This window comes from Falco cherrug, chromosome 6, assembly GCF_023634085.1.
Source record: "Falco cherrug isolate bFalChe1 chromosome 6, bFalChe1.pri, whole genome shotgun sequence".
Lineage (NCBI taxonomy): Eukaryota > Metazoa > Chordata > Aves > Falconiformes > Falconidae > Falco > Falco cherrug.
Window position 1 is genome coordinate 56,970,298 of NC_073702.1, and position 21,983 is coordinate 56,992,280.

At 39.8% G+C, this 21,983-nt stretch overlaps 1 protein-coding gene across 6 annotated transcripts in view; it reads left to right on the forward strand.

Annotated features, from left to right (window-relative positions):
- PTPRK (protein tyrosine phosphatase receptor type K) overlaps positions 1–21,983 on the forward strand; it is a 412,555-nt gene that overhangs the window by 322,643 nt on the left and 67,929 nt on the right. For all 6 annotated transcript variants that reach the window (XM_055713989.1, XM_055713991.1, XM_055713990.1 and 3 more), the window contains exons 9-13: positions 6,755–6,864; positions 8,166–8,367; positions 11,287–11,392; positions 18,440–18,713; positions 21,689–21,725. In XM_055713989.1, the coding sequence (XP_055569964.1) occupies positions 6,755–6,864; positions 8,166–8,367; positions 11,287–11,392; positions 18,440–18,713; positions 21,689–21,725 (729 nt within the window). The remainder of the gene's footprint in view (positions 1–6,754; positions 6,865–8,165; positions 8,368–11,286; positions 11,393–18,439; positions 18,714–21,688; positions 21,726–21,983) is intronic.

Genomic DNA, 21,983 nt, shown 5'->3' on the forward strand with positions numbered 1-21,983 from the left:
GATGTCAAGTGAACCAGGTATACTAATCCTGTCAGGAAAATGGTTACAGTTAATAAAGAGAAACCCATGATTAAGATAAAAGTTTCAATGTGAAGTTGCCCATAAATGCTGCTGCTAAAGGGGTTGACCTCAGTCCTTACTCTAGAATGTGAGACTAGTGACCTATGTGTCATGAGCAGCAGCAAAATTTAGTGTTAATATAGTCAAATAAGGGAGGAATTTTTATGTCTTTAGTGGCAGTGAACTGAAAATTATTATAACTGACCTACTGTCATTGATAAAAGGAGCCTTGAAAAACCTATTTGTCATTCAGCTTGTGAAAATAATCCCAATTCTTTTTTTTAGATGCTAGGTAAGATTTGCTATCAGCATATCATCGAGTGAGAGAAAAAGTGGTTGCAGAAAGGCATGTGAGCACTTTTTGTTAAAGACATCAGAAAAGTTAGTTTGTGAGAAAGTAAGAAAAAAAATGAAATCATTAGCAGAGATCTATTTTAAGCTTACACTGAACAAATGACAAATGAAGTAAGATGTTTTAAGGTATTGCAGAGATTAGAAATACAAGCTAGATTTTATGTTAATAGGGAGAAAAGTTCATGCCGCAAGATAAGCAGGAAAAATTGGCCCTGAAATGCAGAATTATTCACCCTGGCTGAAACAACTTTCTACTTTGATTCCCTTTCAGTCTCTATATTAGAAGCTTTAGAGCTGAAAAGTGATATTGCATATGACATTCTTTGTTGAAACAGTGTGTTTGGACATAATGATCCCTGCAAATAGGCCAGAATTAGTGGCTATTTCAGCAGTTTGCCGTGGAATGAGGGTTTACATGTGGGCCCCCATGAGTTTCCACTATTCCCAAGACATGCAGTAGCTGAAACCTCTCTTCGAATATTGATTTGCATATTTTTAGAACGGTGTAAATGTATGTGAGTACGTGAGGTTATTTCATCCTGACATGGAGAAACATTTTGAAATCCCACAAATGAGGAGTACTAAAGTCAGCATTTGGTGTAAAAAAGGCTTTAAACAAAATACCAGTGTTAGGTGCCTGAGCCCCGAAATTCAGCAAATCCAGAACTCGTGGATTTAACCCCACTTTATATTCGCACCAATATCTACAGTGATTGCTGCCGCTGCTGAGACTTATTAGCCTCTGTCAGCTTGCTTAATAGCTTGATTGTACGCATTTGTTTGTTATGTTAGTAATTTTATACAGGCTGGAAGGTACGGGGACCTTCACAGGCACGAGCGGGTCAGCGCCTGTGCAGTGCAGCAGTGGCCAGGGGGACACGCAGACCTGTGCAGGGCTTTTGCCTGGGGCACAGGACCCAGCCTGGCAGCAGCCCTGCCACCTCCCGCAGCGCCCACCCTGGGGAACACCTGTGTCAAAAGAGACTGTTAGCATGCAATCGGTTTTCTTCACAGTACCACTCAATAACATTTTGTTCCTGGCTGCAAATGGTCCAACTTGAGCAATTGCCAAAGAAATTGGTTTTGTCACCACCTTTGGTATAAATACCCTTTACGGTAAAGACTAGTAATAGCACTTCTGATATTTTCTTTCCTTTTTATTATATGAAATTTCCTTCTGTTTAAGCCTTAGTCTTGAGTTGTAACAAAGCATAAAGTGAAAAAGGTAGATCCCTCAGGAAAAGCCAATGGCAAGGTGGGCCATTTTAATTGATTGTAACGTTTAAACAGTAGAAGAGATTGACTGTCACCATCTCCTGAAAATGAGCATCTGCCTTTGGACAAAGGCTGTAAGTTTGCTGCTGATACATTTTACTTTGAGTACCACAAAGGAATTCTTCCCAGTAGAACTGCATATATCTGCACATAGCCTTTACCTATATAGGATAAGAATACTGTGCACGGCTTTCACATAATAAAAAAAAATACTCTGTTTACATGCACTTTCATTATTTTGTAGCAGGAAAACTGAAGCAATATAAATTCATTTTTATAGTGGTTGGTGTCAGTTAATACATTGTTCTTCCAGTAGTAATGTATTGTAATATAAATTTCCCATTAAGTTAGCGCAGAACAAGGTTTAAGTGACACTATTTGTGAATAACAATTTATTTGTGACTGTGGTATAATTTAATGCAAATATTGCTCTAAAATGAATTGGTCTGATGTCAGATTGACGGTTTGTACTTTTGTTAGGCACAGCATTTATAGAAGTCCACTATTCCACACGTATGTGGAAGAAAAGGTTATCAGCTATTCACTATATGAATATATAGCTTCATTAAAAGGGCTCTGAAGATGCGTGTAAATCATGAAAGAAGAGTTTGTGATGTTTCCACACTAAAACCTTGCTGAAATTCCCTTCAAATTTGTTTTATGTTACTTTTAAATACATGTGTGGTTTATGTTTTTATACTTTTTTATAGGAAAATTTCTTTTTTTTCCCCCTTGAAGTTCAAAATCTCTTCTGAAACCCATACAGTAAAACCCACCTAAATGATTTCACTTCTGCAGATAAGTGTAAATCTTGACTTGTTGGAACTTTAGCGTAGAATAGTGCATGTGAAAGAAAGACTGTTTACTGTTATCATCACTGAGGGATGGTGGGGTCACACTTCACAAGGCCAGCAGATGGAAGGAAAATCAATGGGACCAGAATCTTTCTAAGGAGAGGATGCAGAGGCCAAAAGGTCTGAGTCCAACCCCTCTAGCAGCTACTTACGCTTTTTGAATTATTCAAATACTTGGCCATTGATAGAGAATCTTAAATAACATACTTTACCTTAATATACGCTTGTAATAGTCTTGAGTGTTTTGATTGAGTGTAGACTGTCCATCAATCCAGTGGGGAGACTGAGAGCTCACATAGGAACAATGGGAGTTGAGAAGACAGCAGAGAGTCACTGTGGTGAGCAATGAGGCTTCTGGAGATGTGCACATAACCCTGAAGAAAGCCTTTGGGGCTGTTCACGAGGTTTCCAAAAGCCGTTATTGAACACAAGGATGATGCTTACCTGGCTGTTTTCCACCTGTGTCCTTGCTAAATATTGTGTAAAAGGGAAGACTCTGAACACTGCTTTGGAAAGAGGACATTTAAGGTATTTCTTAAGTCCTTAGAGTCCTGCTGGGAGTTGTAGGGAATAGACAGCAACGGCTGTCTACATGGAGAGATGCAGTTTGAGTCTTCAAAGTAGTGTTATCAACAGTTTACTTTGCTGTTTGTTCTTTTGTTGTTGGGGTTTTGTTTGGTTGGGGTTTTTTTTTACTAATATCATCTCTTTTAAAATTTCTGTTTGTAACTAATAGTGACCTGGAAAAAAGACATAAAAACAGAAATGAGGATGTTTAGGCATTATTTTGAATAACCTGACTGATGAATCCATGGGCCTGCTCACAGATAATCTGTTCTTTAATTCCTTTGCTTCTGCTTTTCTCTTTCCTTGTTTCCCTTTGCCCATTTGCTAAAACTATGGAATTAGAAGACATTTTTACTGCAGTTGAACTGTCAAATGGGAAAAAATAATTTCAAAACATATCCTTCAAACTACAATTAATTTATTTTCCTTTTTCTAGGCATTTGAACTTTTATTTGTTTCTTTGTTGTTATTCCAGTTCAGCTCTCAAATACTTTAAGCTGAGCCCAGGCTTCATTTTTGGTGAATTTCTGGGAGTGGGTGAGATTTGTGGGAATTACTGTTGTCTTTTTATAGATGCTCTCCTTTACTTTCTGACCTTATTTTTACTGGGATTCCCAGCAAGCCCCTCATAGCTTTGCGAGCTTCTGCTCTTGTGCCCTTCCCATGCCAGTGGGAAGAGAAGCATGAAACTAACTGGGTTCATGTAGTTTAGTCAGTTTAACACAGCTGCTGCTGCTACAAGCAACAAATTTTATATTGCAGAAGAAAACACAGTCATGCAACGTGATGAGCCTAGAGGCTTCTCCCACTTGGGTATTTTAACAGAAAATGTAGGTTTTTTGCAACCCTCAAAAGTAGAGCCCTGCACCCAGCTGCAATTGAATATGAAACACGTTTTTTAAAAGCACCACATAAAAAGTATTTCACAGGTTTTTGAGTAATTGTGTCTGTTTTCTTCTTACCTTGCATGTTTTAATATGCTTTAATGTCAGGTGTCATATTCTGTGTACCTGCTTTGGTGCATTCCTCTGTTCTCTGCAAACACATGTACATTCACTTGCATACACACAAAGATGTATGTGTTTTACAGGGAAAATGTGTGCATAGGGGTATATTCAAACCTCATTTGAGATGCAAAGAAGAAAAACAGCAGAGCATTCCCATGAAAAACAAAGTGTTGCCTACAGCAAGTCTCTCAGTGCCTTGAACATCACACGGGCTGTCATGATTTGTCAGCCTTAATCCATTGCCCCCTCTGTATTGGGACACTTTAGCAAAGCAACAGTCTGTGATTTTAGTTAACTTCTCCTAAGTCTATGTTTGACAGATCATAGAATGGTTGGGGTTGGAAGGGACCTTAAAGATCATTTAGTTCCAACCCACCTGCCATGGGCAGGGACACCTTCCACTAGACCAGGTTGCTCACAGCCCCATCCAGCCTGGCCTGGAACACTGCCAGGGATGGGGCATCCACAGCTCCTCTGGGCAGCCTACGCCAGTGCCTCACTGCCCTCACAGGAAAGAATTTCTTCCTAATATCTAATCTAAATCTACCCTCTTTCAGTTTAAAACCATTCCCCCTTGTCCTATCACTACAGGCCCTTGTAAAAAGTTCCTCTGCTGCTTCTTTAGGTCCCCTTTAGGTACTAGAAGGCTGCTATAAGGTCTCCCTGGAGCCTTCTCTTCTCCAGGCTGAACAACGCCAACTCTCTCTTCATAGGAGAGGTGCTCCAGCCCAATGGTCATCTTTATGGTCCTCCTCTAGACTCACTCCGACAGGTCCGTGTCATTCTTGTGTTGAGCCCCCCGTACCTGGACATAGTACTCCGGGTGGGATATCATGAGAGTGGAGTATAGGGCAAAAATCACCTCCCTCAGCCTGCTGGTCACGCTTCTTCTGATGCAGCCCAGGGTACAGTTGGCTTTATGAGCTTGCAAGCACATGTTGCTGGGTCATGTTGAGCTTCTCGTCCACCAACACCCCCAAGTCCTTCTCCTCAGGCTGCTCTCAGTACATTCTCTGCCCATCCTGTATTTGTGCTTGGGATTGCCCTGACCCGCATGCAGGACCTTGCACTTGGCTTTGTTGAACTTCAGGAGATTCACGTGGACCCACCTCTCAAGCCTGTCAAGGTCCCTCTTGATGGCACCCCTTCCCTCCAGTGTTGACCACACCACGCAGCTTGGTGTTGTTGGCAAACTTGCTGAGGGTGCGCTCAATCACACTGTCTGTGTCACCAACAAAGATGTTAAACAGCACCAGTCCCATACTGACCCCTGAGGGTGGATGAGCAGTTTCTGTGAAACTCTGTCTGACAGTTTACTTGCTTTTTTGACTCCATGAATTTATTATGCCAAATTGTGTTGTTTGTACCAAGGGTCAGACCGTCATTTATAGCTTCCATGTAGATGGAAATATATCCCACTGTTGGGACAAACCACTCACTTCTTGGTGCTGCTAGCACAGTGCCTGGCACTTCCTTTGATCCAGCAGATTTTAATTTGTTTTTACTTTTTGTAAAACTTTAGTCTGCTTTGGTAATGAATACCCAAGAAATGTCATGCATGAGATTCACAGAAAGTTGCGTTGAAGAAAACGGGCTGATTAAGAAGGGAGAGAAATAAATGTCAATACATTAAGTAGAAGTAACATTTCAGCTTGAGAGACTGCAGATTTAGGCAACTTTGGCTTTTTGAAGGAGGAGGGTATTTCTTTGGATTTAGGGTTTCTTCAGGCACTCTCTTATCCTCATCCTCTTCTTTCAGCATGTACGTGTTCACATCTAGGTGAACTGCTGTGATTAAAAAGGAACTGTATATGTAGGCAAAAATATCTTGTAAGCTGAAATGGGAGATAACTAAGCGCTCCTGCCTGCTGTTGATGGGATTACCAGGTACTGTGAATCATTCAGGTAAAGAGGCCTGAGGTGGCGCTTCAGACTTGTTATTACACCAGGGATATTGGTTCCATTTCAAATAAGAAAGTAGGTTCATCTCAGTGTGGTTCAGTTCAAAGTCTGAAAATGTCTCTTATTGGAAAGATTTGAAGTGAGCAGTTTTGATCCCTCTGCAGCAACAAGACGTCGGTGGCGGAAAGAAGTGGCAGCTGAGCTGGTGTGTTCGCTCTGTGCCCAGCCCCCTCTTTAAATGAGGATTTATTTTGAAACAACAAATCATGAGAAGGGGTGACTGAAAACTATTTTGTAAGCATGTATCTCGTTTGGAAGATGCTGTATAACAGAGGCTCTTCCTTGCCTTTGATTTTTCATTTTAAAAGGATTTTAAAACCATGTAGTCCTTGTCCTAAGATAGGCTTATTACAGAGTTCAGTGATGTTCCCTGAAGTCAGAGTCTAGCTTGAACTGTTTCCCCTGGCTATATTATGAGACAATTTGACTTTGCGTGAAGTTTTGAAAACCGTATGTGAGGGTAACGTTTCAACTTCATGCTCTCTTTGCACTGTGAATGACAAAATACACTTTGAAGTGCTTTTTCATACTCTGTACTACTGCCTTTTGCATGGAAATGAATATTAATAAAAGTAGACCGGTGCTCCCTTTTGGTTTTAATGGGTTGTTCTGTCATTTCTTTAATTTTTCTGTCTCTTGAATTTCATATTTTTAAAAGTTTTATTTTGTTTGTAGTGCCAGGCCCTATACCTGCCAAGTCAGTGAAAGGCACTCCTTTTGAAGATAAGATCTTCCTCAACTGGAAGGAACCTGTGGATCCAAATGGCATCATCACTCAGTATGAGGTAATTATTAAGCAGGTAACAAGCATAGGGTAGGGCAAGGGAAGTACGGCAAGAGGGGTGGTTGATGGTGAATATTTAGCCTCTGTAGGCAGCTATTCAATTATATGCTGCTTTCATTTACAGCACACAAGGTTTTGTGTATTGATTAGATATCAAAAATCATAATTGTGATGTGTATGTTGTTGGCTGGTTGGCCCTGTCAAGTGGCTTTGGCATGCGAGTATAACAATACTGCAGGAGCATAACAATACTGCAGTCCACATGGGAGGTGCTAGTTTTAAAAACCTTGCATCATTACTATACACCCTTCCAAGGCCATGACAGCCATGATCTATGAAATCTTCCTTGTTGGAAGTAGAGGTTACATGAAAAGTAAGGCAGTTATTTAAATTTGGAGCAGTGTTTTTTAGCTTTGTCAGATCTTTAGATATCACCCTTCAAGGAAACCTCCATACATATTCTGTTTAAAATGTATTTAATATAAGAGCTTTCTGGGGACCTCCCCAGGAGGTTGGCAGGAAACAAAGGCTGATTTAGGAACAAATGCCACCCTCTCCAGCACTCCTTTTTTAAAGGAACAGAGGGTATAATTTTGTGTGCTATAGTGAATTATAGGACAAAGACAAACCAACTAAGCAAACAAAACCCCTGAAACCAGTATTTTTTATCTAGTTAACACTAAAAAAGTTCTTTAAATAGTGTGGGTTAACCCTGGTGGGCAGCTGAGCCCCACCCAGCGACTTGCTCACTCCCCTGCAGTGGGATGGGGGGAGAATCGAAAGGGCAAATGTGTGAGCTTTTGTGTTTTAATCACAAATCTAATAAAACACAGCACTATACAAGCTGCTATGAAGAAAATTAACTCCATCCCAATCAAACCCAGTACATTAAGATATCGTTGCTGGCTTTAAATATATTAGTTCGGTTTGGACAGCATTTGAATATGAACTTTAGAAGAGGAAAGGGTAATGTATTACAGAAAATTAAAAATAAATGGTTTTGGTGGAGATGGGGAGGATGGTGGGGGAGCCCTACCTTTAAATTGAATAGTGACGTTTTCCATATGTGAACTAAAATCACAAAGAAAGAGAGGTGAAGAGCACCTGAATAGCCTTTTAATAATATATATATATATGTAATAATATATATATACCATAATACACATCAAGTCCTCATGGTATCGCCAAGATAACTGGGTAACTAGATGAGCATGTGTCTTTTGTTTCCTTTCCAGTCAAGCTAATCTAATACCCTAGTGCCAAAACCTGTAACAATTGTTACAAAAATAATTGTTTTCACAGGTCAGCTATAGCAGTATACGGTCGTTTGATCCTGCAGTTCCAGTCGCAGGGCCTCCACAAACCGTGTCGAAGCTGTGGAACAGCACGCACCACGTCTTCTCACACTTGCATCCTGGTACTACTTACCAGTTCTTTATACGTGCAAGCACTGTTAAAGGGTTTGGACCAGCAACCACAATCAATGTAACAACCAACATCTCAGGTAAAACCAACAAAACAACAACTGCAAAAAATTAAAAGGGCAGGAATGTTTTTTCAATTTTTTTTTTTTTAAACTTGGAAAATCATGAAATGGGAAAGAACCCCCCCCCCCCCCAAAAAAAAAAAAAAAAATCCTATCATGTTGTGAAACTATTACTGAAAATGCTTTTGAGTGTATTTGCCAAACAGTAGCATAAACTCAGGGGTAAATCCTTGCATGAGGTGGAAATTGCATACCTGTAGTTGTTAACTGTTTGGTTTTGTGTAATCTTGTACTTTCATCAAAAGGTTTTGAAGTGCTGTATAAACCTTAACTAATTAAGCCTTACAGCACTCTATAGGTCACTAAGTACTGTATTTGTTTTGCAGATTACTAAAGGCAGATGCAGAAAATTAACTGACTTACTCAAGGTGACATCACTTAGCTATAACAGAATTGGAGTGGTTGAGAGCAAGTGTGAATTTCTTTTGCCAGATTCATATAGGTCTGCTTTCTTGTGCCTTTCTTCACTTACTGCAATGCACCAAGATTGACAGTATTTGTCTTAATAATGCACTGCAAACTCTAGAAGAAAGTAACATCAAATGGAATGCTTTAGTATTTTTATTTTCTTAAATTTCAGTATTAATGTTGAAAGATAAGATAGTAGCTTATACAGTTGGTAGCAGAAGATAAGTTGATGCTATATCTAGAGAGGCTGCTGATTTTATGACATGGCGACTTCAGAGCTTGGCGGAGATCAAAGAAATCAGTCATTTAGAAATTTAAAAAGCACCAAGCAAGCTATTTTCCTTATTATCTGCCATAATGAAACTTAAATTGTCCTGTAAAGGGAAGTTAAAAGTATATTTGGAATGCACCTACCATTTCTATGGAGACCTACTCACACATTCTCCTCACCCCATTCTCAAAAATGTGCACATAAATCAAAATATGCATGAATTCAAGGCAAAACTCTTTGAATTATGTAGCAAATGAAACGCTGTAGTCATAGTTAACTGGAACAATTGGTTGAATTCCATTCCAGCACATAAGCACTAGCACTGCTCATACCGCAGCCCCTTCAAAAAAAACCAACCAAACCGCCAAAAACCCCCAACCGACATGTCCCATTCTGTTTGCCTAAATATGAGGTTGTTTTTAAGTCTAATATTTTACTCAGGTTGATTTAAGGTCCTTTCACTAGAAATTCCAGTTCATAAATTTTCAGGGATAAAGGTGATGTAGCACTTGCATTCTTGTCTTCTAACTTCTTTGCAGGAGGAAAAAAAAGGTGTAACTATGTAATATCTTGCTAGTATGTCTACCCCCCGGACATTTCAATATTTTGAGAAATAAGTACCTCAACGTGTCCGGATTATTTAGGACTACAGTGTGTTCAAGCTTCTTCAGATATGTCCTCTTTTTCCACCCAGAAATTCTGGGAATTTCACCCAGAATCCAGTCTACCACACTTTCTATACACAGTATGGGTCTCTTAGTTGGCAAAACACAGTTAATACTGGGATAGCTTAAAGGCAGGCTGTGACACCTCTTGTGTCTGAAATTCCGCCTGGTGTTCTGTGGTTTTTTTTCATCTTGCTTTATGCTGAATTGTTGTCTAGTTTTGCTCAGCATAACTGATACTTTGTACGAAGCAATGCCTATGTTTCAGGAAATGCTAGCTTTATTTTAATGGAGTGAAATTATTCCTTTTAACCAAGCTTACAAGTGGTTGCTGTAATCCTGTGGAATATGGTGTAAACAGTAATTTATAAATGAACATTAAATGAACATTATTTCTATAAAATAATATTTCCAGAAATAAGAGCAATTTTTGCATTCATCTAGGATCTAGGATGAATCTTACAGTGTCCTTCAATTGATATATTCTTGTAAAATTATTGCCACTTAAATGATTGACATCCTGCTAGGAAACATCTTTATTGTGAAAGTACATTTTGAAATATACAGGCGTCATTAATGATTTTATAAAGGTACAGCCACATATAAAAAAATCCCACACAGATAGTTTTCAAGCTTAAAGATTAGTAATTAACAGGAATTACTATTTTCTGAATCACAGAAAATCCTTTTTCTTTCTTTGCACTAGAGTTGAAGTCAGCAACAGTATTCCAGTGAGGACTGTGACAGGTTTGTGGCAGCAGACTGAAGTGGGGTGGTTGAAGCAATCGCCACCACCAGGCATCCAACCCACAACAAACATTGCTGCCATGAAGGCCTGACAGCCAGTCCAGTAGTGAATCAGTTCCTGAACTTCATATAGTTTTGACTTAGATTTTGTATTTTCTTAATACCCTGGGCTGAAAACTACTGTTGTTCAGAAACTGATTAATGAGCAGCTTGGCCATCCGTTTTTAGAAATGGAAGGAGGAATGGACATGGGAATAGACTCTCCTATCCAGTTCTAGCCCACAGATGTATGTCTATCCAAACCCAATTTTCCTGCACCATCATTAGTATTGGCAAGGTCTCTCATTATGTTTAAAAGGAAATGTGGAAGGTTCTTAAATTGTTAGAGGAGGAAGAATAGAGGTAGTAGAGGTTGGGTCTTCAAGATGGTGAATATAGTTGTAAGGTCGAAAAAGCAAAGCCAAAATGGGTTTTTGTAGTCTTAGGGTTTCTTGGCAGTCACCTCCTCCCTCTATTTCTGTCCTTCTTGAATAAACCTGTTTAACTTGATAGGTATCATGATTTGAGGGGGAGCAGTTAGGGGTGGAGTTACCAATTTCTATTGAAGTTCCATTGATGCTCTGGTAAAAGATTGTGCCTGACTGGAAAATCATTCAGACAGACTCATGTAGCTGATGAAGATTGTGGGTTTGTACTATACTGCAAGCAGCCACAATCTCATGAATATTCAGAATGTTTTCACTGATTTGTTTCTCGTTCTTTTCCTTCTCACTAAACATTAATCAGCTCCCACTTTACCGGACTACGAAGGAGTTGATGCATCTCTCAATGAAACTGCTACTACAATAACTGTACTCTTGAGACCGGCACAGGCCAAAGGTGCACCTATCAGGTAAAAAACAAAACAACAAAAACCCAAAACCCAAAATTAACAAAAAATCAAGAAGATGTTTTAGAGTTGATTATATGCCATCTCGCAGCTCATAGAGCTGTTAATTTGCAAGCGATATTCATTTGACATTGCTACTGTTTCTCTTAGCTAGACTGAGCTTGCCAATAGATCTGTAATTAAAAAGAAAATAATCTTTGGTTTATTTTATTGTGGTTTTGTTTTGTGGTTTTTTAATGGTAGTCATGACCTGAATCATCCAGCTGTCTGTCCTGTTTGATTTAGGGTCCCAAGGACCACCTCCTGTCCGTTATGATTTCATTTTACTTTCTCATAGTGTCTTTGAAATAAGAGTTTGAGAGTTGTTTGTCAGAAAGTGGATTTGAAAATAACTCTTCCTCTCCAGTGCTTCAAATCAGCTATTCTATAGCATATATGTATGATTGGAAAATTGGAAGCTCAGAGGAAATGGGAGAATAATAGTGATGAATACAAACTATTTGACCTTTTTCCTCTCAGAGTGCTTCTTACTAGAAATCATGTAGCAAGCTATTAAATTTTATTTGGCATGTCCCATAATCATATTAAAATGTTTCATTTATGTTAACTTGAAGGGGTCTTTCCCTTTTTGCTCTCCATCAAGAGATAATTTAATTCTGTTTGCAAAGATTAGTCCACATCCTGCTCTTCACTTGTTAGTGCAAAAATTCTGTGATATTATTTTCTTCCATTTGTGTTTTAATGATGTGGCTGCATCAGCAATATTCAGGGACAGGGTTGACTAGTTGGTGGTTAATTAGCTGCTGAGCATCAGAACGTTTTCATGCACTTAGCCTTGTGATATTTTAGAGAAATACGAGCTAATGCATTTCTTTCTGTGCTACATTAGGTCAGTTACAGTGGCTCAGCTGATGTCAAGTAATATACCCGAGCCCAAAAAGTAGAGAAAAAATAACTATTATTTAAGCCTGTTTCCATTAAGAGGAATGTATGTTTGACATGGATGTTGTGGGGATGAGTCACGTACCTATAAGCATTTATATATGCTTATCACATAGTTACCCTTATGATTGATATGATCTAATTATTTATTTATCTTCCGTCATAGAATCCAGATTTGTCCCCTTTATAGGAGATATTAATGGTTTATATTCACAAATAAAATTGTACCCCCATATATCATTAGTTTCTGAATGATTGCCCTGGAGAAAATTTTGGATTTTTTGGGGTGTGAAGAGTGGTAAAATGTACAGGACTACATTTAGTACAAGACATGGATTCCTAAAATAGGGGGTTTGTTGAATTAATACAGTAGAAGCCAGACCTGTGATCTGAAAATGCTCCCAAGTTATTCAGGTGCTTAACCTCACTATACACCTTTGCAGGTGCTTTTAAAGCCTTCCAGGCATCCTGCTGCTGGCCATGCTCAAAGCTCCCTGTTGGAGAAATGTGATACCCATCTCTCATCTAATCCATGCCAAATCCTTTCAGTTTGTGCTTGGTCCCCCAAGGAGGCTGACGCGTAGGCTGGCCCAGAGCACGCCTGCCAGACACCACTGGGATCTGCTGACAGTGGTGCACATCTGCTTTACAGCAGCTGTCACAGGGCAGCTACATCCATGTAGACAGCAGCAGGGTCCTGCCACTGACCCTGACGGGGGTCAGTCTCACATGCTGGGATTCTCTCCTGGGGGTTCTCTTCCGTGAACTGGTAGTGTGATGGGATGTGGCTAGAGGATTACTGGTAGCTAGCTCAGGGAGCTCTTGTTCCTCTGCACTGTACTGGCAAGTGAGTAACTTGCTGTGGAGTAGATCTGCACCGCACCCCTCACATTTATTCTCTCAGTTTTCCTTACAGCATCCTCAGTTCTATGGCATGAGCTTGCCACTGTGGCCTATGAAGGTGGCAAAAAGGATGTATGTACTAAATGTTAATAGACAGTTTGATAGGGACAGTTTGATAAAGTATTAGTAACTATTGTTTCAGTATGTTCTCAAAAAAGTGTATGTCTGGCTTCCTGTCTCCCACCTTCCCACTCCACTTTAATTGATTTCTAAAACCTAAGAGATTTCATTAAATTTCTAACATCTAGAGGCCAAGGAAATAAGTCCTTCACCATGACCGGAAAGCTGGGTTTTATTCTTAAAACGAACCAGGTGTTTTATTCTTTAATGGGAGTGAGGAGCATTCTCCAGGGGAATGCAGAAGACAGGGTCCTGTTCCCTTTCCCAAAGTTATGTGTATTGCAGTCAGGTATTTTTCAGCAGCTTCTTAATAGGAGAGATAAATGTAGCACACTGAAATTCTGAATTGACTGAATGCATTCCGCTAAACGTTATGATGTGTTTTAGTGAAGCTTCGCTCCTTCCATGCTGCAGTTGTGTTTCTGCTGCAAGCTGGCTTGCTGCCGTAATGAATGTTACAATGTAGGTGGGAAAAAATGCATCACCATGCCTGCAGCTGTGATTGAGTAGAACAGATGTTCAAATGCTGTCCCTTAGCCTGACACTGAAGAATACAATTTTCTTTTTGAAAAAGTCTGTTTGCACCCAGTCCTCTAATCCCTGGAGCTGTCGATGGTCAAAAAAATAATTTTAATTAATAGCAGTAGATCCATGATTTAAAAACAAACAAAACACAAACAAAGAAGACAACTTAGTCTGATACTCTTTTGCTTTTACAAACAGAATTTTACTATGATCAGCCTCTCCATCAGCGCACACCCCCAGGAAACAGGTGTTCCTTAACTCAAGTATAATCTACATGTGGCTGTCAATCATTTCTTTAAGACACTGGATGCCATAGTCATCACAATTTAAACATGATTCTAATCATATCTTCCCTGTCAAGTGTTATTGTATAATCTCTAGCATTCTTTATGGCCTCCTGGAGTTTTAAACCAAATTGCAAACTAGAAATGCAGAGGAAGACAGGGCTGGATGGCTCGGGCTCACTGTGAAGCGCATACCGTGTCACCATCAACCTCATGGCTGAGATCCCAGTCAGTAGAATCGACGGTGCTTCAGTGATTCACTGGGAGATGTGATTTGTTACTGTAGTTTTTCTGAAGGATCCTAACTGAGCACCAGCAAAACAGTCTTGTTTTTGAAATCCTACTGCAGATGAGGATTAGAGAGAGCATATGTCAGAATCGGCATAGACAACTTTTTAATGATAAAATTTATTTTATTTGACTGCTAAATTGTTTTTCTTATACTGCCATATGCAAAATCAGGTTGGTTTTGGTTTGCAACAAGGATAATTAAGTGAAACATGGCAGGGAGCAGCTAAGACTTCGTTGTCAGTCAGAATTCCAAGAGCTGGGTTTGTGACTTGGGCTGTCAGTCCAGCTGGCACCTGTCAGAGGACTCTGTGTCTCCACGAGATGTATAGAAGGAAATCTCTAGCTGGTATTGCAGCCTAGTCAGAATAGCACTGAAGTATGAACAACATGTTCATGACTGCCATACCTCTCTGGGAGCCTGAATTTTTAGGGAGAGGTGAAAAGGCAGATCTGTTGGCACGTGCCTCCTTTGGCTGTTTATGATTGTCTTGGTCAATAGGGAGGTACTGTGATGGTTTCTTAGGTAAAAACCAACCAAACAAAAAACAAAACAAAACATAAAAAATATTTTCAGACCTGAAAAGTAATTTCTTCATGCAAAATATTAGCTGAGGAGCTCTTCACCTGCTATCTTCAACACTTTGTCTGCTTACCTGGCTGTCTTAGGCAACTGTTTGGCCTTTATGATCCTGATGACTTACGTAGCAGGTTCTGAAATTTGTATTACACTTCAGAATAGCTTAGAATTTATTTTAGTTGTCAGGGAGAAGGGATATTGTCATCTAGGTTTTTCACTCCTCTCTATTTATTTCTCTCTTTTATTACTACTTCGTTGTATGCGAAGACTGGAAAAAAATTGCTATTGCAGGAATTCCGTCAGCTCTGGTCACAAGAAGGCTCTCTCAGTAATTGAATTCCCACCATTACATAAAAAACGTGCAGAAAACATAAGATAATTGAAACTAGGATTAGTAATATGTAAAAATGCAAGGATAAGCAGAGTACATAGTCTTTAATTTGTCACTTATGGCCTGATACCAAACCACATTTGCAGCCAGTGAACACCCTGCTTAACAAGTTGCAAATTTAACTTTTGCTGCTTTGTTCACATCTTACAGCTGGGTGTCCTTTCCGAATGCTATTATGTGTACATAGAGTAACAGTGCTGCTGTGGAGCCTCTATGTTGTTCCGTAAATGGGTTTAAACAGATGGTATCACAAAGGGCCCAGAGGTAAATGACTGTCTTCCTCCGTGTCTTGTTAGCCTATAATGTTGCACAAAAAATACTGCCAGATCCCCTTTCCAAAGTGGGTAGGAGGCACATCTTTTATTTTAAAAAATACTTTGTGAAAAATTATATATAAATAAATATATGTCTATAAGAAATAGAACCTCGTTGGAGACTAAAGATTTTCTGTTATTTGCTATTTTTTCTTTAGCTAAAAGTAATTGTATAAATGCAGATGGCTACAATGTGTGTATCTGTTTCTTATTGCCACATTTTGTAGCTTTTCAGATGTAGGGGCCCAAAAAGCATTTATTTTGAAAGCACATTTTATGCAAATTAGTGTATTTGAAAATTTTTCAGAACTGTCACATTTTATTGTGATATGCTTAAAATTTTGCCTTACCTTTTATATTACATTCAAAAATTACTGTGTTTTTAAAGAATACTATGAGAAGAGACTTTCCTAATATTTAACTCTCATGCTATTAACCTTTGATTTTTGGTTGATTTTGTCTTCAGAGAGACTTGACCCTTACAAAAGATATGTGCCTTAAAAAATAGATACCTCATTTACCTCTTCTTCTATAACATGGGGTAGAGGGGAGTTAATTTGATAACTGTGGTGGACTCAGCTTGTGAGCTGGGTGACAAATTGTGCTGTTCTAGAGGATGGTTGCAGGCGTTGCATTATCCTTCTGCTCTCCCTGCTGGCTTTCTTCTCCTTAGATGGCAGGGTGTCATGGATGACAAGCTTCCTGCTTTCCTGGCACTTTGGAGAGCAGAACTTGTGTCGGTCACAGTCCTTTGGCAGCTCGTGAGAGAAGACTGCAGGATGGAGGGAGCAGAGACCCAGTCTCTGTGGTTGGCTGCCCAGCTCAGGAGTGGTGGGGTTAACCCTGCCTGGGGCCAGGGCCACACCGCGGGTGGGGAATGAGTGCCCATAGTAATTTCATCCCTTGGGACAGTATAAACAAAAATTATTTTAAATATTTTTATATCCTTTCAAGTTTGTAAAATATCGATGCTTTTAGGGTTTTTTGCTAGTACATTAATTGTGAAGCATAAAGAAAGATTCTGGGTGCACAGGGGTCTTGTGGAAGTGATTTGTTGGTGCAGGTCACGTTAACTGGACATGATTAATAAACAGAGTTTGCCACAGAAGGTGATTTATAACCAAGCTCAGTTCACAGATGGTTTACGAGAAACAGAGATCCCTGGAACTAACTCATCATTTTTGTTGTTTACATTCTTCTTTTTACCTGGAGTTTCAAAAATGAGGTGACTTTGTATATTCCTCTTGGACACTTTGAAAGGGAAGAGGCTTTCCTCAAGTATTTAGGTGCTAGGAAAAGGGGATGCTAACTTTTTTGTTCAGCTCAAGAAAAATGTGAAACCAATTTTGTATTTTTTCATCTCTCCTTTCTTCTTTTCCCCAGTATCGTACTTCATCTCTGCCAATACAGTTACTGTGTTTTCTGGGTAGTAGTTGCAGAGAAAATGTTTTAAAGCTGCCCCATAAGTTCTGAAAGAAGGAGGATTGTCTTTGTCTTTGCCTTTTGAAGTCCCTGCAGCAATGCAATGGCTCTTCAAGAGCTCCATTCAATTTTACTTTTTCTGTTCAGAAAGCTTTAAAATGAAATCAAGACAGGCAATTCTGCCAGTCTAGTTGAATAACTTCAGGTCTTGCTTATATGCATAGGCATATTTTTTTGCTAACCTTTCATAAGGTCATGAAACGTATCTGCATATAAACGAAAAATTGTGTACATGTAAACATGTGTGTGTATACATGCATATGCATACATATAGTTCTTAAAACTTAAAAAACTCTCTTTTTTTTATAAACCGAAGAGTTGCATCCTGCTCTCAGTATGTAAGTTCTGTACTTCTGCAGAGCAGAGGAAGCTGATAATGAGTTGGTAGCATCCTGCAGTTAGGTAGTTCCCCTAAAGGAGAAAGAAGAATTATAATTACCTGTTCTATTTTGAGCAGGTGATTTTGAAAAGTGACCAAGCCATGGACCATTTCAAGAGAGGTATTGGGAGGTTGGGATAGGGTTTTAATAGGCCAAATGCCATCTGCTTCAGCAATTTGTAATGTTCTATCATTGACAACTGTAGAGGAATGAGGCAGTCTATTTTAGTGGAATGGACAGATTTCTGTCCATCTGTGCTTGTATTACAGCATGTCACTTGTACTTTAGATCTGCATAGCTCTGAGCCAAGATAGAAGCCACAGCAAGGTCAAGAGGTGGAGAAGCCTGTCAGCACATTCTGTCTCTAATGATATGACAACTGCAAATTGGTGCTTCAAGCACAGCCTGGAGGCAGTCATTACATTGGGCCTTGAAGCTCAGCTTTCTCTAATACCATTTCAAGGAAAACGCTAACTTCAGATGCTTCCGATTAGCCAAGAGTTTAATTTATTGTAGTTTAAAGTCAGATCCATTCCTGTGTTTTGTCAAAAGAAAAAAGCCTGGGGGGAAAAATAATAATAGTTAGATTGTGTATAGGTTTGTATTGTTTGTTTTTCCTGAAAAAAATGGGTGCTGCTTCTTTCCAGTGGCTGAATTAGATAGCTTTGCTGTATTTCAAGCCTTTGTTTCTTCACTACATCCATGCATTTGCTGTCTTTTCCTTTTTTTCTTTTCTTTGTTTTCTTGTTAAGAATTGCAATTGGGTTCATATTTTTATGAGACTAGAGATTTGACCCTAGCAGGTGACTTCAAAGTTATGCTGGTTTTCATTTGTCTCTAGTGCTTACCAGATTGTTGTTGAGGAGCTGCATCCACACCGAACAAAGCGAGAAACAGGTGCCATGGAGTGCTACCAAATCCCTGTCACCTATCAGACCGCTCTTAGCGGAGGGTCACCGTATTACTTTGCTGCTGAGCTGCCCCCAGGAAACCTGCCGGAGCCAGCCCCCTTTACTGTGGGTGACAACAGGACATACCAGGGTTTCTGGAACCCGCCACTGGCTCCTCGGAAAGGCTACAACATCTATTTCCAGGCCATGAGCAGCGTCGAGAAGGTAAGTGCCAACCACACCTTTTTCCTGGAAGGAGTCAAAGACGTGGCCATGGTGACAATTAGGACTGTCGGGGTTGGATGTAGTGGATGTTGGCAATGGCATGGCTGTGATGCCTTCCATGCTGTGACAGCATGGCAGTACGCCATTCACATTTCACACCGCCCTTGTATCATAGTAACTGCTACTAGATGAGAGTTCAATACATCTCGTAGTAATTGTCTGAGCAAAGTAATTTCAGTGCTGTGACTCTGCCTCCTCAGTAAATAACATCCACAGTCCTTTCCCCAGTTCTCAGTACTTGTACACTTCAGAAGATTAAATTACCGTAGGATAAACAGAATGCGGGCTGCTCAGCAGGCTAATAAAAAAACATCCCAAACTTTTTGAGACTCTCACACTGAACGTTGAATAAAAAACAAAAGTTTGCTTGAGCAAAAGTAACCCCAGGCCCGTGCTGTGTTTACCAGAGCCCTTGTGTAAAGGTGGACCTCAGGCTTGCTCCACTGCTGTGCAGTAGTAGAAGTATGGGTCTCGGTCACCTTTATTACCTCCTTGGTGTTTCATTTTTAACTCCATCACTGACTACTGCTGCTGGCTCTGTATGCATATGAAAGAGGGAAAAGCACCAGGGAGGAAGGTTCCAGGTGGGAAGAACTGTGGCTCTGCAAGTCCTGTGCTGTTGCTCTTGAGTGGATCTTCCTCTTCCAAATGAAAAATGAGGGACGGGGAAATGTTCAGTGAGGAGGGAAAACGTGGTAGACACAGATGATTCAGATGTTTAAACATTTAAAATTTTGATTTCTAGTTTAGAAAATGGAAGGAAATTGCAGGATTATGTCTGTAGGAGTGTCCATACAAAATGTTCAGTCAGGTCAGAAAGGAACCAGAAAGGACAGTCTGATAGATGCTGAGATGAACCAGAGCCATCAGAAAGGAGCAGAAGCTGTTTACCCTTCCTTACATTTGGGTCTCTGCAGTGAGTAAACAAATCCTAGCGAACAGGTAGCCTTGCCTTAGAGCCTTTTGAAGAAAATCTCACCTTCTACCTATGGTTTTGAAAATTGCATATGCATCGAGTCTGAATGGGGACAAAGCAGGAGCTAATGAAACTGCATTGGAGCTGCTTGAGAACTGGATGCTTTTTCTGATGAAGGGCCCATTCCCTCTTTTTAGTTCTTATCTAAAGACTGCTATGAAGCAAACAAAGCAAAATAAATGTAACTGCTAGGCACTCATTCATATTTCCGTCACCTGCTACAAATAATTCCTTTTGCTTTTGTTGGCTTCCAGCAGACTAAATTGTAAGGAAATTTGTTTCATACCCAAAGAAATAAGTGGGAGGGAAAAGTAAAATAAAAATATTAAATAGAAAAATACATCTTTAATTTAGCTTTTACATTTTGACAGATAAGTAGTTGAGGGTAGAACACATTGTTTTTTACTTTACCTTGATTTCAGTTTGTGAGAGAGTTTAATCCTACAGTGTTTTTTTCTGGTATGATTTAAAACTTTGGATCAAATTTCTGTTCCTAGAGGGATTTTGGGGGAAGTTTTGGGAGGACTACACTGCATTCTGCTGGAACAGAGATCTCATGGTTGTAAGAGAACCTCTGAGCTGCAGAATATTTAAACAGGTGTTTTACTATAAACTAGTGGGACCACCAAAATAGTCGAGGGAAAGTTAAGTATGCTCTGAAATACACTGTAGGGTTGGGTTGAGGGTTACTTTGTGATCCTCACAGACATTTTGAATATGAAAGTGGAGAAGTAAAACCGGTAACTGGGGAGAATGCTAATTAGGTAAGATTATATCGATAAACTTTGTGAAGCTTTCATTTAATTTGAAAAATTGTCCTCATGGAACACTTATGGGAAGCCTCAACTCACAGCTTTGCTCATTCTTTACAAGCTGTGTTTACAAAATAGCATCGACATATTTTACAGGTTGCTCGGGAATCTTCAGGAGGAGAGAGATCCCAGGGGATATATTTGGGGATGGCGTGCTGGTGGGTGCAGGACTAGAGGGAGCATATTTTAAAAATGAAACTGTCATTATTATATTTTCTAATTATATTCTAATATTGTTTAGAGTGATCTAATTAATACAACAGCAGCTGCATCCTCTCATGCAACCTTATGCTGTTTCAATATGTTTGCCTTTAAAATGACTGCACATTGTACAAAAAGGTCAGAAAAACTATTTATGACTGACCCTCGTCTGTTCAAGATGTCCAAACTGTGCCTAACCAAGTCATTTTTCTGTTCATTTCTTTCAATTGCTGACCAAACTTCTGAAGGAGCTTGGGGGATGGGGGGAGTAAAATACATGTAAATTGGCTTTGCTTGTGCGACTCCTTCTGAAGCACATCACTGTCAAATCACTGTCTTACCTGGGCAGATTATGTAGGTTTATCTGTGTGCGTCACGTGTGAAGGGATACCTGAGCGGCTTTGGTGCTCATTCCACGCTCAGAAGCATGAGGGAGCGCATTGCTGATGTGCTTCAGGTGACTGTTCAAGACTGTCAGGATGCAGCAAGAGATAAGTTTGGAGACAGTGCTGAGCAAATGTACCTTCTTTGCTGCACAGTGCTGTTGGAGCTCAACTAGCTCAGGATTTCTGTGCCGTGACATAAATAGGAGCAGCAGTCCTCCCCTTTTCTTCCAGTACACCCTCTGTCTGCATTCTAATGGCATGCTTCCCATTTGATTTGAATAATCTGAAATTTTTCTGCATTTGGGCTGTCCTGCACTTTTTCTCCTCATTGTTATCCTGGGTAGTACAGACCAATATCTAGGTTTCATCCAGCTTTTTTAAAGGCAAAATCACACAGCCTCCACCCCTGCTAAACCCAGAGCCCTGAGCCACCTTGTTGGGTTGCCCCAGCTGATCAGCAGATCTAGATGAATTTATGGAGCGGGGAGGACAAGAAAAAGCAATCTGGTCTGACTGGTTTCTTTACTTTGCTCTCAACAGGAAACCAAAACTCAGTGTGTCCGAATAGCTACAAAAGGTAAGAGGTTCATCCCTTCATGCAAAGTAGTTTTTCTGATGAAATGTGGCATTTCTATTAAATGTCTGAACCAAAGCCAGTACAATCCCTCTATTTTGAACCATTTGATTGTCTTATAATGTAATGGGCTACTGCCTTTTATTCTTTGATATTTGGCTAAGAGAGTACTGTTCTAGCAATACTTAGAATTTGGACAAAATAAGTAAAGCTTTTTTTGTTCCCCTGTCATTTTCAAGCTCTGTTTTAGGCTGCTGGAGC